General features: G+C 41.8%; 1 protein-coding gene across 2 annotated transcripts in view; it reads left to right on the top strand.

Annotated features, from left to right (window-relative positions):
* The first annotated feature begins 8,690 nt into the window (after window positions 1-8,690).
* The window catches only part of cpeb4b (cytoplasmic polyadenylation element binding protein 4b), a 47,134-nt gene continuing 42,554 nt past the window's right edge, over window positions 8,691-13,270 (top strand). For both annotated transcript variants that reach the window (XM_042498669.2, XM_088088081.1), the window contains exons 1-2: window positions 8,691-9,125; window positions 11,261-12,498. In XM_042498669.2, the coding sequence (XP_042354603.1) occupies window positions 11,308-12,498 (1,191 nt within the window). In that variant the 5' untranslated portion in view covers window positions 8,691-9,125; window positions 11,261-11,307. The remainder of the gene's footprint in view (window positions 9,126-11,260; window positions 12,499-13,270) is intronic.

Below are 13,270 nucleotides of genomic sequence, written 5' to 3'. Positions count from 1 at the left end.
AAAATCTGTTATCTGAGTCTTTCATAATGTTTTAATGTAGCTGTGTTTCTCCTTCTGACTCAAAATATGGACTTTTCTTTTAGGCATGCATCTCTACATCAGCGTTGCAAACTGTTGGCGAGTAGATTTGTTTACAATGGACACACACAAAGCTGACAGTAAACAAGCAAGAGGCTGCGTGTCGCAACTGTAACGTAAAAACCCCAATTGAGATGCATATTCTGAATGTGCTGTATACATGTCCAAAGGATGTTCCTAAAACCTGAATAATATCAGCACACTCCACATGTCTCCACATGACACATTGCGAATAAGGCCTGATCTCAAGATCCAAATGGAATATGCTGTTTATATCAAGTTCAGAATATTGTAAGATTCTGAATAATCATGCCATGTACACATAGTGATTTTCAGGGCTATGAGGAGGACTTTACATTATTGATGAGGCCACATGTTCTGTACCTTTATTTGGGGCTGGGGGTGGCTCAGGTCTGCTTGACTCAGCATTCCTCTGCCCATTGCTCTTTCTTTTAGCCCCTGTCAGCAGCACTGTGTGTACATATGTGTGTGTCTGTGTGTGTATGTGTGTACAGACACACAGGAAAGAGAAAACAAGAGAAAGACAAACACAGACAATGAACCCCATACAGACGGACCTTACAAGAGACACAGCCCAAACTTGGTATACAACGAGCAGGTCAGCGGACAACAAACAGACTTTTGGATCCTATTTTGTAGGTCAACAGCAATTTTCCGCAGCTTGAATGAAAATTAAATGTTAGCGGTGGCAAACATCAGGTTTTGGTGTAAGACACTCAGAACTGAAAAACAGAACTCATAGCAGAGATTCCAGTTTGTCCACCTGCTGCAAGCCTCAATACAACACATGTTGTGTTTTGAATGAGAGAGGTAGCTGCAAACATTGATATGACAAACAAATTGGCTTGCAGCTGAGGAAGAATATCAGTTTTCAAGACATCATTTCCAGTTGGAGAGTTGGGGAATTTCGAAAAGCTACAGTATCGTATCTCCTACTTGGCATTCAAAACTTGGTGAAGTGGCAAAAAATGCGGCAAAATGACTGCAAAAAAATGGTAGTTTAATAAGAACAAAATCCAATTAGTATACATTTTTAGGAATTTTGTTCACTGATTTTTTAACACAAAAATTTACAATAATAAGAGTGCAGAAAGAACCATAACATGCGATACATAGAAATAACACAGAAAACACAAGAGGCTTTTCACATTTTACCATAAACATAACAACTTCACCCTTCAAGTCGGAATAAAAGTAGAAACAATATAGATAAATGGTAAATATGATTAAATGGGATGTTGTTCAGGGAAGGTAATTTTCTCTGCATGGACAAAGAACGCTCCCCACATTTTAAAAAAATTCCGGAAGAGCCTTTCAGTGTAGTTTTGCAGATTTTTGGTCATAGACTAAAGTACTGGACATATTGAAAGTTTGATGTAAACATGGCATTGGATATCAGGTGATTATTGAAATTCATATTACATTTTTGAGGGAGACGTGAATGTGTTTATCTATTTTTTAACAGCTGCTGAAATATTTCTGGACCAAAGTGATGGACCAAATGATGCACGGACAGACTCACTGACCTACATGACTGACATTGCCATCCATAGAGCCATGTCGGGAGCATGGCTAAAAATCATTCTGGCTAAAAAAGGAAATCCATAACTGAAACACAACTTGATGAGGCACATCCATAGACTGTAAAAATAATAGACGTAGCCACCATGACGTCACCTATTGGTTTGTAGACTGTTGATTTGGAGCTTTAAGTTTGCCATTGTTGCCGTCGCAATGTTGTTGTTTTTATTCCAGAAGTGACCATATTTGGATGAGAGCGATGAGTCATGGATCTGACTGAGAAGCAGAGAACACTGTCGGCAAACAGACTGTCATTCACAGTGGCCCGCCCTTAATTATGCATGATTTCAAGTCTTATTTAAAAGTTAATGAGTGAGTTATATAAAAATGTATCCCTGTACAGTTGTCTTGAACTGAGACATTAGCTATAGAGACCAAACCTATTTTGTACCAGGCTATAAAGATGTGTATTTCTGCTGTAAACATGATAGTCTATGGGGATTGATGGAGCCAGCCTCAAGTGGCCATTGGATGAACTACAGTTTTTGTAACCATGTTGGTTTCATTTTTCGCCCCAGAGGTTGCCATTTGGTGCACATTGAGGAAACAGGATATAACCATGATATCATATTCTATATTATATTAGAAACCAAATACAACACATCCTGAGAAAAAGTCTCGATGAGACGTGACTTGATCTGTGACTTGAATGTCATATGATTACAAAAATACTGTTGAATATTATCAAATGGGTGGATCTTTTACTTGAAGCCACATGCATCCAGCATCTGTTGTCCTGACTCCTCTCAGCATGTCACCCAGCCATACTCATCAGCGATGGAGAAGTGCCCAGAAGGTAAATGAAGCCTCTCTTGCTTTAGCAGTACAGTTCCTCAATGAATGTCATACACATGTGCACATTCTTTAATTATAAACACACTCACACATGCACGCACACACACATACTTGTGTCAAAATGGTTTTGCTGTGTTGATTTATAAGGCAACTAAAGATGCAAATAGATGAAAATAAGCAGAGTCCCTTTTATGTGTCACTGACAGTGAATGAATGAACAAGTAGCCCAAATTTGACATTGCCATGGCAACAACAAATTCACACATTGCAAACTGCCACATATAGTACAAGAGTCACTCAAGATACAGGGCTGTAGTGAAAGATGTCAAGATAGACTTTTTTTTTTTTTTTGTACATCCATGACCCAATTTCCCCCGGGGAAGAATCAGTGACATTTTGGCTAAACCAAGACACTGTGTTCGATCCCAGTTCTTTGTGAAACTTTTTGGCATTAATGTGCCTAGTTCACATCTGATTATCACAACTACTGCCAGGGCAAAAATGGGTAATCCACCAGTACTAATTTTCCATGCCAGTTACAATAATTATGCAAATTTGGGCAATTTTCTCTCTGAAGTTGGTGCCTCTCCAAACAGAATTAATTAAATTAATCTTTTGCAGTTCATAAACTGTTAAGCACATTTAAAAAAAATAACCTACCATATTTTCCTTTATTGATAGGAGCAGTTACACCATGATCAGAACTGAGAACTGAAAAAGCGGTCAAACTGCACATTTTCCAGCAGTGCAAAATGTTGAATTTTAAAATATGTGTTAATTCACTTAACTACATATTTGCTCAACCTAGTGAGCTTGAAGACACACACACACACACGTACACACACACACACACACACACACACACACACACACACACACACACACACACACACACATTGACACTCACATCACAGACCCCCAGCTGCTGTGCTGTTGTAATTTATTATCCCTTCTGTACCCAGTGGAGTCATGAAATCAGCCTGGCCTTTTTGAGACATACATACACACACACACACACACACACACACACACACACACACACACACACACACACAGAGTCCATGTGTATTTTTCAAACAGTCATCCTGGCCTATCTCGGCAGAGACCTCTTTGGCTTAATTAGTATAGAGTCCCTAGGGAGAGCACACTAGGGCAAAATACACCGTGCGGATGAAGGGTGTGAAAGATGTCAAGCTGTCAAAAAGGGGAAAAAACGCTGTAGAGGGAAGTTTCTCCCTAATATAAAAAAACAGATGAAGCTGATGGTTTTGTATATATTTCAAATAACATTATCAATGACTGAATGATTGATTAAAGTGGATCATTGTGATAGTAGAAATATTGGAGAACTTATTGAGGCTCTGTCACATCTATCAAGTCTTCTTTGTCTGTGAGGATTATTAATAACCGTGTTCAAAATGAATGAACTACAATCCTTGTCTGAGACATTTTAAGGCAAAACTAGGCCATCATATGTTAGAGACCTTTCAGATGAGGAGCCTTAACAGTCTTTGTTTTTGCATCCATCCCTGACTTTTATTTGCCTCTGCTCTTTTATCTTTCCATCGCTCCTTGCTAATATTTGTTTTTTTGGATCACCTAATTCAACACCCCCTCCTGCTGTACCCTGTACCCAGAGGTCCTTGTTGTGTCCCAGAGCCACCCAGGAGCACGTCCACACCGTTTTGTTAGCAACATGTACACTCCCTGAATATTTCATAGAACACAAAGACAACACTGCAACAGCACATCGCAAGGCTCTGTAACATTGTTCAAACCCGTCTATCTTTGAAACATCTACATAATTTACACAAATACAATTTGCTGTCAGGTCAAAGCCTTGTATTTGCCAAATGTCAACCTGGAAAACAGCCATATTTTTAGATGGATAAAAATATATTTTTGAGTTGCCAAATAAGTAAGCTTCACGAGCCAAAGTGGAAGGGGCTGCAGAAATGTCTCTACCATCAGAGAAAATGTTTCAAATAAAGATTTTAAGATATAAATCATCCACAGTGGAGTTATGAAATTAGCATGTGCACATTTGCACTCTGGCACCTTTGTGCACACAAACAAATGAACACTTGCACTCACACACACATGCACTCTGGGAGGAATTGCACCATAATTATGCCTAAGGTAAAAGGCGATTAATTTTTTAATGGATTCAATGTTTTATTCATAGCACCTATCCAGTCTTGGATATGGCACAGCACACGCAAACCCTTTGCCAGAAAGAGAACACATGGTAAAACTGGCTGTTAGCTAGTTCATACAGTAGATGGATTGTGCATCTCAGTCTGTTTTGGGGCAGAAATTAGACATAAAAGTTACATAAATCATTACATAAATATGTTTGTTGTTTCTGTCCTGCTTTTTGCTCTGTTTTTTGGTTGCTTTGGAAAAAATTTGGCAAAACTGTGTGAGTGAAAAACAGACAGAAAGGAACAGAAGTTTCAGAGGGTGTTGTCTCCTGAGTGAGGCCTGTAAGACCGGTTATTCCATCCTGGAAAACATTTAACTGAACCGAGCACTCTGCCTAAATATCCACCCCACTGCCAGAGGAATACTCTGCCATACACAAGCAATAATGTGAAGCTGGAGCGCATTTAGGACTATCAAACATTACTCCTTTCTCCCGCTGATTCTTGCCCTCCAGCGTGTGATTAAGATTTCACTCGAACACTTTCGTTTGTGGAACAGAACGGAGATTAGAAAATGAGGAAAGGGAATGGAGGTCACCGATAAAAATGACATTATATCAGAGATTTGAGGCAAGTTTTAGGCAGGAGCTACTGTACTGCACATGTAGTGTTTGACCTATTGCATTGATTAAAAGGCAATACAAGGAAAATTATTATCTTTGGAAGATAGCTGCTGCATCATTGTATCATTATCATTAGAAAATTAAAAGACTAATTATATTATTCCAGAGAAAAAGGACAGAATATTTTGCACCCTAAAGTCAGAAAGGGTAATATTTTCTGAAGTGGGAGATTAATGGCAATTTCTGAATGTTACATGCAAAGGGAACATGCAGATAAAATAACGGTAAAAAAAAACTAGAGATATTTCAGCTGGATGTAACCGCTATATGCCACTAAATCCTACACACTGCTCCTTTATGAGTGTTAGCTGGACTGGTTATCAATGCTGTGGTTAGTGGCCTCTGTGAACAGTATAAATAAGTTAAGAGTGGCATATAGGTTTGAAATTTCTCTTCTCTTTTATGTGTGATTGTATTATTTTTAGCATGAAATTGTTTTTGTCAAAATACGTGACTCACATTCACTTTTCAGACCTCCAAATTCAGTTGCATGAGGTGGTATTTGTGCAGCTCCAATTTGCAAGCTTAATGTGAACAGTGTTACTATCAGACATCTGTAATCTATTTTTTTAATCAGATTACTTTAAGCCGGTCATTCCCTAACCCTGCCAATACCTGCCATCGCCCACCTCCCATTGCCTGCTCATCCTCTCTGTACTCACTTAATAATGCAGAACACTACAGATTCCCTAATTTATCACTCTCTCCCAGCTGGACTTGAAGTGACAGATTTATTAGATAGCCATTTGGGGCCGCATGTAACACTGCCAGTTGAGAGTCGGCAAGACTGACAGAGTCAGAGCTGTTTGATGACCTCGAGGTGATAATGACCGTACAGGAGAGAAGGACACAGAGGAGGACATAGAGGGAGATAAAGAGAAATGGGGAACAGTGTGGGCGGGTGTTGAGAAGAAAAGGGTTGAATGGTCACTCGTCTGGCAGAGTAGAGAGAAACCGACGCATGGGTTTTAGGGCTATAGCTGAAAATAGTGTGATCTACTGCACAGAAACAGGAAGAGATTAAGATTAAAACTATTACATCAGAGAGAAAGTGCGTGCAGGGAAGTGTTGCAATGCTCTTTCAGAGCTACATTATTATGAACAGTTTTTGGAAATATGTTTTGTTGCTTTCTTGCAGAGAGTTAGATGAAAGTATCAGTATCACTTTCATATTAATCTGTGAAATATGAAGCTACAGCCTGCAAAGTGTTAGCTTAGCATAGCATGAAGACTGGAAGCATTGGGAAACAGTTAGCCTGTCCATAAGGTTAAAACAGAAACATCTCCCAGCAACTCTAAAACTCAGATTTATACATTGTACAACATTGTATGTAGTTGTTTGCCTGTATCTTGCGTTCGCGTGCTCCTTGGATGTTCTCATTTCCTGAGTTGAGAAGTCGTTCTTGTGATTTTGGTGTGTTCATGAGCTTTAAGTTGTAACATGGAAGCTGTGTTGTATTTTATTGCCCAGAGCATTCAAACAACCCTTTGAGAACAATTTGAAGCTTTATATTACACAGCGATTTTGTCCCAGACTTGTTGCAGCACCAGTGCACACCCTGAAACTTCAAAAATATTGCTTTATTTGACTAATGCCAATGAATAGTAAATAACTTTCTAACTAATTTAGGTCTACATGGACAGCAACTAATGGCAAGACCTAATGCCATAGGCCTACTACAAATTACATATGACCCCCAAAAATGACATGCCATTTATGTATTAATAAAGTTTTTTACCGTCACATTTAATTTGTGATGTCAACTCGGCAACCTGTGTACCAAAATTTTGGCTGGTTCTTGTTCCGACTTGAGGGGGCGTTGACGTGAATTTTTCCAGTCATGAACTATTAATGAGGATTATTCTGAAAACACATGAATGCAGGAATAGTCCAGCACCTAACTCCCCACAAAACTATTACCTTTGAACAGAGCCAGGGTGCTAGCTGTCTCCCCCTGCTTACTGTCTTTATGGTGAACTAACACAAATATTGTAGATATACAAAAACACAGCATATGTAAATGTATCATATTCATTTTCTGTGAAATAACTGCTTATCCTCTCATGGGTCGTGGGGCCAATTCCAGCTGAGATTGGGTGAGAAGCAGAGAAACACCCTGGAGAGGCTGCTAGTCACAGGGCTGACACACAGAGATAGGTTACCATTCGTGTTCACATACACACCTACAGGAAATTTAAATTAAACACTTTACCTGACCTGCATGTCTTTGGACTTCTGGTAGAAGCTAGAGAACCCAGAAAAAAAAAAACACTAACTCGGCCTAACCTGTCCTTAACCTGACCTGCTGTTAGGTGACAGTGCACAGTACTGCACCACCAGGCGGCCCCTAAATGTGTCATAAATAAAACATATTTCATACATTTATTATTGGTGGAACATAATTTTACTCTAGGAAATTCACATGCAGGACAATACGCATGTCATAAACTCATGCCATATAATGTAACTTGATGTAAGATAGTCTGTAAGGCACAACATGTGACAAATTTTTATTAGCGTGTATAGTTTTTGAGGTGATAGGAGTATTTACTGCCATATTTTATGTCATAAACCAAAACTTCTCTTAAGCTAGTGTTAACCACAGACATTATTTAAGGCTTCTAACAAAAAACCCATTCAAAAAAACCCCAAGAACTCTGAGACAAGGGAACTGGAGGTGCTGAAATGCAAACTCATTTCCAGGTTTCAGGACTGACTCCTGGGGTTCTCTATCGAGGCTGTTGAGACGTAAAGGTGGCATAGCTTTGCGTTTATTATATTATTATGAGGATTTTCTTTTGTCTTTCAAATTTCGTGACAAAATAGTGGCGGAATATCAGAAACACCTCTGAACATGAAGCATACACACCACTACTATTACCTTATAATGCAAAAAAATATGTAATTTAATCAAAACCCCTATGACAGTGTCAAATTACAGGATCATGATTCAATGAATACAAACTGGATATAATTTAAACCACTCTTGTAATGATACCCTGCCTTCCTGTCTCATTTCCACATTTACAATGAATGAGCAGGAGATGAAAAAGCTTGGGCAAAGGATGCTCTTTTTCTGAGGCATTTCCATCCTTTGGAGGGGGGGGGGTATCTCAGTTTTCTCACGACCTGATGCCGGCTGCATCGTGAAAGGACAGGACCGTGCTGAGAGGATTTTTTTCTTTCTTTTTGTTAATCATATCTGACCTCAGTGGGCAGTACTTATGGATGGCATGGTTGTATTATTGGTGCATGGCCTTTAAATGTAGTAAAAATGAGGCGAAGCTGCCGGTCGAGCAGCCAATCACACACCGAGGTGTGGCTCTCGGAGGGAGGGGCCGTGGCGGAGAGGGAGGTGCCAGAAGCGGAAGTGTGTCTCGACTGATCTCTCGCTGTCATTCGGCCACGGTCGGTTTCAGGAGATAGGGGCAGCCAAAGAAGCACACAGGACTCGGCTGGCTCTGTAGGGAAGACAGTTAGCGAGAAAACATACCGAAAATCAAACGAACAATGAAACCGATCGAGTAGGGCTTATGAAAGACGCTTGGCTGGATATATTTGACTCATTGCCACGTTAACAAAGCTGTTTGATCACTCAGTCCAGATTAGAGATAGAGAGCTGTGTCATTGAGCAGGCAGGACACGTCAGGAGAAGGGAGAAAAAAAAAGCTGACCGACTGCACTGTACGAGTCAGCTATCAAATCGCCTCTGAAAAGCTCTGCCTGACGCACTCGTTTTTTCTCAAGGACACCACCTTGCTCACAAACCGAGGGACGGATCTCGACAAAGACATCGCCGAGGTCGAAGGTGGTGATCAGAAGGTGAAAAGACATTTTATTCGCCTGTGTTCAGCCTGTCCAGCTAGCTAGCTCCTAAGCTAACTAGTAGCTAGCTAGCTAACGTTAGCAGCGGGTGGAAATGATAGTTTATTAAAACCGCTTGACTGTCGGCTGTTACTGGACGTGTAAAAATGTAATAATTAACCATAACGTGTGGCACTGTTTATTGTATGACTTACATCTGATACATTTTGCGATAGGACTCAGTGGACTGCTGACAGCTGTCAAACAAGGTCGAGTGTTTTTCCTCTGAACGTTTTGACGGTTTAATGCTCGTAATACAGCATTTATGAATATGTTGTACAGCGGTGATCTCCTTCGGGTTACATTTCATTATCTGCCAGTTGGTTTGCGTTAGAAAAACGTCACCAAATGGGGATAACGTCGGTTGGACACAGCAGTGTTTTCAGCTATATAGCTGGCTGCCAGCAGCTCAGCTGAAGGCTTACAAGCTGGCAACGTCACGGGGTTATAATTAGGGTTGGGTATCGTTTGGGTTTTTTTCCGATGCCGGTGCGAATACAATAGTTTTGAAACGGTACCGGGCCTAAATGGTGCTTCAACCATCGATACTTAAAAAAAAATGAAGCACAAAACTGCTTTTTAAAATTGCAAAAGCAAATTTAAACTTGAAATTGTTAAAATATACTAAACAGATTCAAGTATACTTTAATATATAAATATGGATAAATATCATGAACAAATTCACCAAAACCAAACCCAACTACAATAATTTAACACTAAATAACAGTTACAGGACTGTTAACACTATAATACATTTTGAGTTGGAATTTGTAATTGGCCTACTAACTCAGGAGAGACTCAGCAGGCAGTATGAGAACCCTTGTAATGAGTCCTAAAACCCTGGAAATCCATTAGCATTTCAGCATGGTTTTTGGTTTGAAGCCTTAAATAAGGTCTGTGGCAACACAAGTTTAAGAGACTTTCACATTTTGCTCTACAACATAAATTACATCAGAGAATACCCCACTTGCAAACTTTGAAGCTTTTATGTTTTAAAAACAGGGTTGCTAAAAAGTGGCTAAATGAGAGTACAGAAAATCATCACATCAAGCAGCACTGAACATGGCTTGACAGCCTTTATGTGGTGTTAAGGTGACCATTTTGTATTTCGCTCTAGCCGCGCAAAATCTTTTTGTGGTGTTCAATTGTGAAATTTATCTTGCTGAACAAAACATGTTAGTATCATAAATGTTTGATTACTACAGAGTGATTTTCTGCAATGATCCAAAATCCAATGGAAAAATCACACAGGCTTTTTGACAAGGGAACCAGGGCAACATTAGCTTATGGGTTAGCCCTCAGAAAAACATCATTTCTGGGGCACTCTGTTATCTGTTTGGGAGTGGCTGAGACTGAACAGCCGGTCCACCTTAACAGTCTACCTTAAAACAGCCTGGGAGGCTAATTTAGCTTTCTAACTTTGGTGCTAACCCCCTTGACTTTAATCAGCAGGATACAGGCAAGACATGGGAGCTTGACTTGGGTCTTGAGGAGTTGTAGCATCACTGACAAATAGCCTGAACTGTGCACACATTGCACTGCTACTTAACTTCATACTCTCTGCTCCGCTCCCTGCGGCCTCACAGTCACACACACACACACACACACACACACACACACACATGCTCGCTCACTTGCTTATTCTATCTTTCTTGCTTGTGCTCGCTTTGTCTCGCTAACTATACAATCTGGCATAAAATGAGACCCAAAATTTGCGTTATGATTTGGCCTGGTAGGTACCGGTCATATAGGAACCGGTGCCACGTTGGTAGTGGGTTTTGGTACCCAATTCTATTTATAATTAGCTATATATGAAATGTTAACTGGTTGGCTTTTTTCACCAGCCCAGAGTGATAAGGGTAGATTGTTCAGTGCAAGAATGAGCTTATTCATGACAATTTTGTGTGATTATCATATGTCTTGAAATTCTCTGAGGGTGTAAAACAGACCCAGCAGAGAAAAATATCTTTTATGTCATCATAAAATGTTATGGTCATCACCTAGTTGTTTCGAAATCCTTTGAACTATAGTGAAATGAGAGGGACTGACTGCTAACCCGGTGCATGCCATCCTGTGTGCTCTTCTCTCAATAGGACCAAACGATCACGGGATAGCACTTGTGTGTGGGGGGAGAAAACAAATGGGGGATTACGGGTTTGGAGTCCTAGTTCAAAACAACACTGGCAACAAGTCTGCATTCCCGGTCCGAATCCACCCGCATCTGCAGCCCCCACACCACCACCAAAATGTGTCGCAGAGCCCTGCTGCTTTCATAAATAGCACCACAGCCGCAGGGAATGGCACCACGGGAGGCTCTCCCTGGCTCTTCCCTGCCTCTGCCACCCACAACAGCGTGCAAGACGAAATCCTGGGGGGCCCAGAGAAGCCCAAAGCACAGCAGCAACAGGAAATGCAAGAAACGCAAGAAAAGCAGCAGCAGTTGTCCCCTGGGAGTCACCAGGAGGGCGGAAGTGGTGGTGGGATCATTTCAGAACTGGAAAAAGCCCGGTCAGAGGAAGCCAAAACGGACAACGGCACATCTGAAGGGAGTAATGGAAAGGAGAAGCAGTTACGTCTTGAGTCTCCTGTCCTGACAGGCTTCGATTACCAGGAGACGTCAGGTCTCGGGGGAACTGGCCAAGTGCAGTCCAGTACAACCTCGTCATCACTAACTGGCTTCAACAACTGGTCAGCTGCTATCCCGCCAGCGCCATCAACCATCATCAATGAGGACGTCAGCTTCTTCAACCCGGCCTCTGCCAACAACGGGCCCCTGCTGTTCCAGAACTTCTCACACCATGTCAGCCCAGGGTTTGGCGGGAACTTCTCCCCCCAGATCGGACCAGCGGCGGCCTTGTCCCAGCACCACCCGGCTCCCCCACCACATCCCCACTTCCAACACCCCCACAATCAACACCAGCAGCATCGGCGCTCCCCGGCATCCCCACACCCTCCACCGCCCTTTCCACACAGGAATCCGGCTTTCAGCCAGTTGCCACATTTGTCCAACAGCCTGAACAAGCCCCCGTCCCCTTGGGGTCCAGCCAGCTACCAGAGCCCCTCTCCTTCCCCCGGCTCATCCACCTCCTGGAGTCCCGGAGGAGGCTATGGCAGTGGTGGTGGCGGCTGGGGAGGGTCTCAGGGCAGAGATTATCGCCGAGGGCTGAACGGCGGGATGACCCCCATCAACTCTATTTCACCACTGAAGAAGACCTTCCCTAATAACCATGTGGCATCCCAGAAGTACCCTCGAAACAGTCCTGCAGGCTTCAACCCCAAGTCCTGGATGGATGATGGAGTCGGCCGCAGTGATAACATCTTCCCGTTTCAGGTTAGTTTTCCCGTGACAGTCTCATTGTATGATTTAGCAATACTTCTAACATACTATTTTTTGTGGTTCTGGTTCTACGCATGTGTGTGCACTGTGTGTGTTCAGTCTTTTGTGTGAGAATATTTTTCAGCAGTGGCTGCAGGCTGCTTAAATGATTGAACATCATTGTGTCATTTATGTTAGCTGTTCATTACAGTATGTGGTATAGCTGCTTTTTTTAGACATGGGGGGAGGGTATGGATTTACATGATGCATTTGTTACCGTGTTAGCTTCAAGAGAAGTCGTCGGGCTCTGTACTTCCACAGCTGTGCGTCTCTGATGATGACTAATGTGGCTCTGTCACTGCAGTGGTGTGTGCCACGTATATGAGCTGGGGGCTTGGAGTGAGGAGTGAGGAGTGGGGAGTGGGGGAGGCATCATTGATGGAGAGGAAAAGATGGGGAAAGGGAATTACAAATGGGGAACGTGAGAGAGGGTGCAAGCAGATGGGATGAATGGATGACCAAGAAAGACAGTGACTGTAAAGGAAAATCCTGACACAAGCAGACATCATCATTGGATTTCTTTTATTCCGTCCAGTAGCAAAAATAAAAACCCACAGGTAATACTGTGGATTTATGGCCCGTGCTTAATACCCAATGATTTTTTCAGGATTACTGCTTTATTAATCACCTAGGTCGTGCCTGCCATAGCCTAGCAACTCGTTTTCAAAATGCAGGCCTATTCATAGTGTAATTTGGATGGCCACTCACAATGAATATGGCTTGAATA

This window comes from Plectropomus leopardus, chromosome 15 (genome assembly GCF_026936395.1).
Source record: "Plectropomus leopardus strain MGB_pleo_1.0 chromosome 15, ASM2693639v1, whole genome shotgun sequence".
NCBI classification, from domain to species: Eukaryota; Metazoa; Chordata; class Actinopteri; order Perciformes; family Serranidae; genus Plectropomus; species Plectropomus leopardus.
Note: the sequence above shows the minus strand (reverse complement) of the source record. Positions and strands in the feature narration are given on the sequence as shown.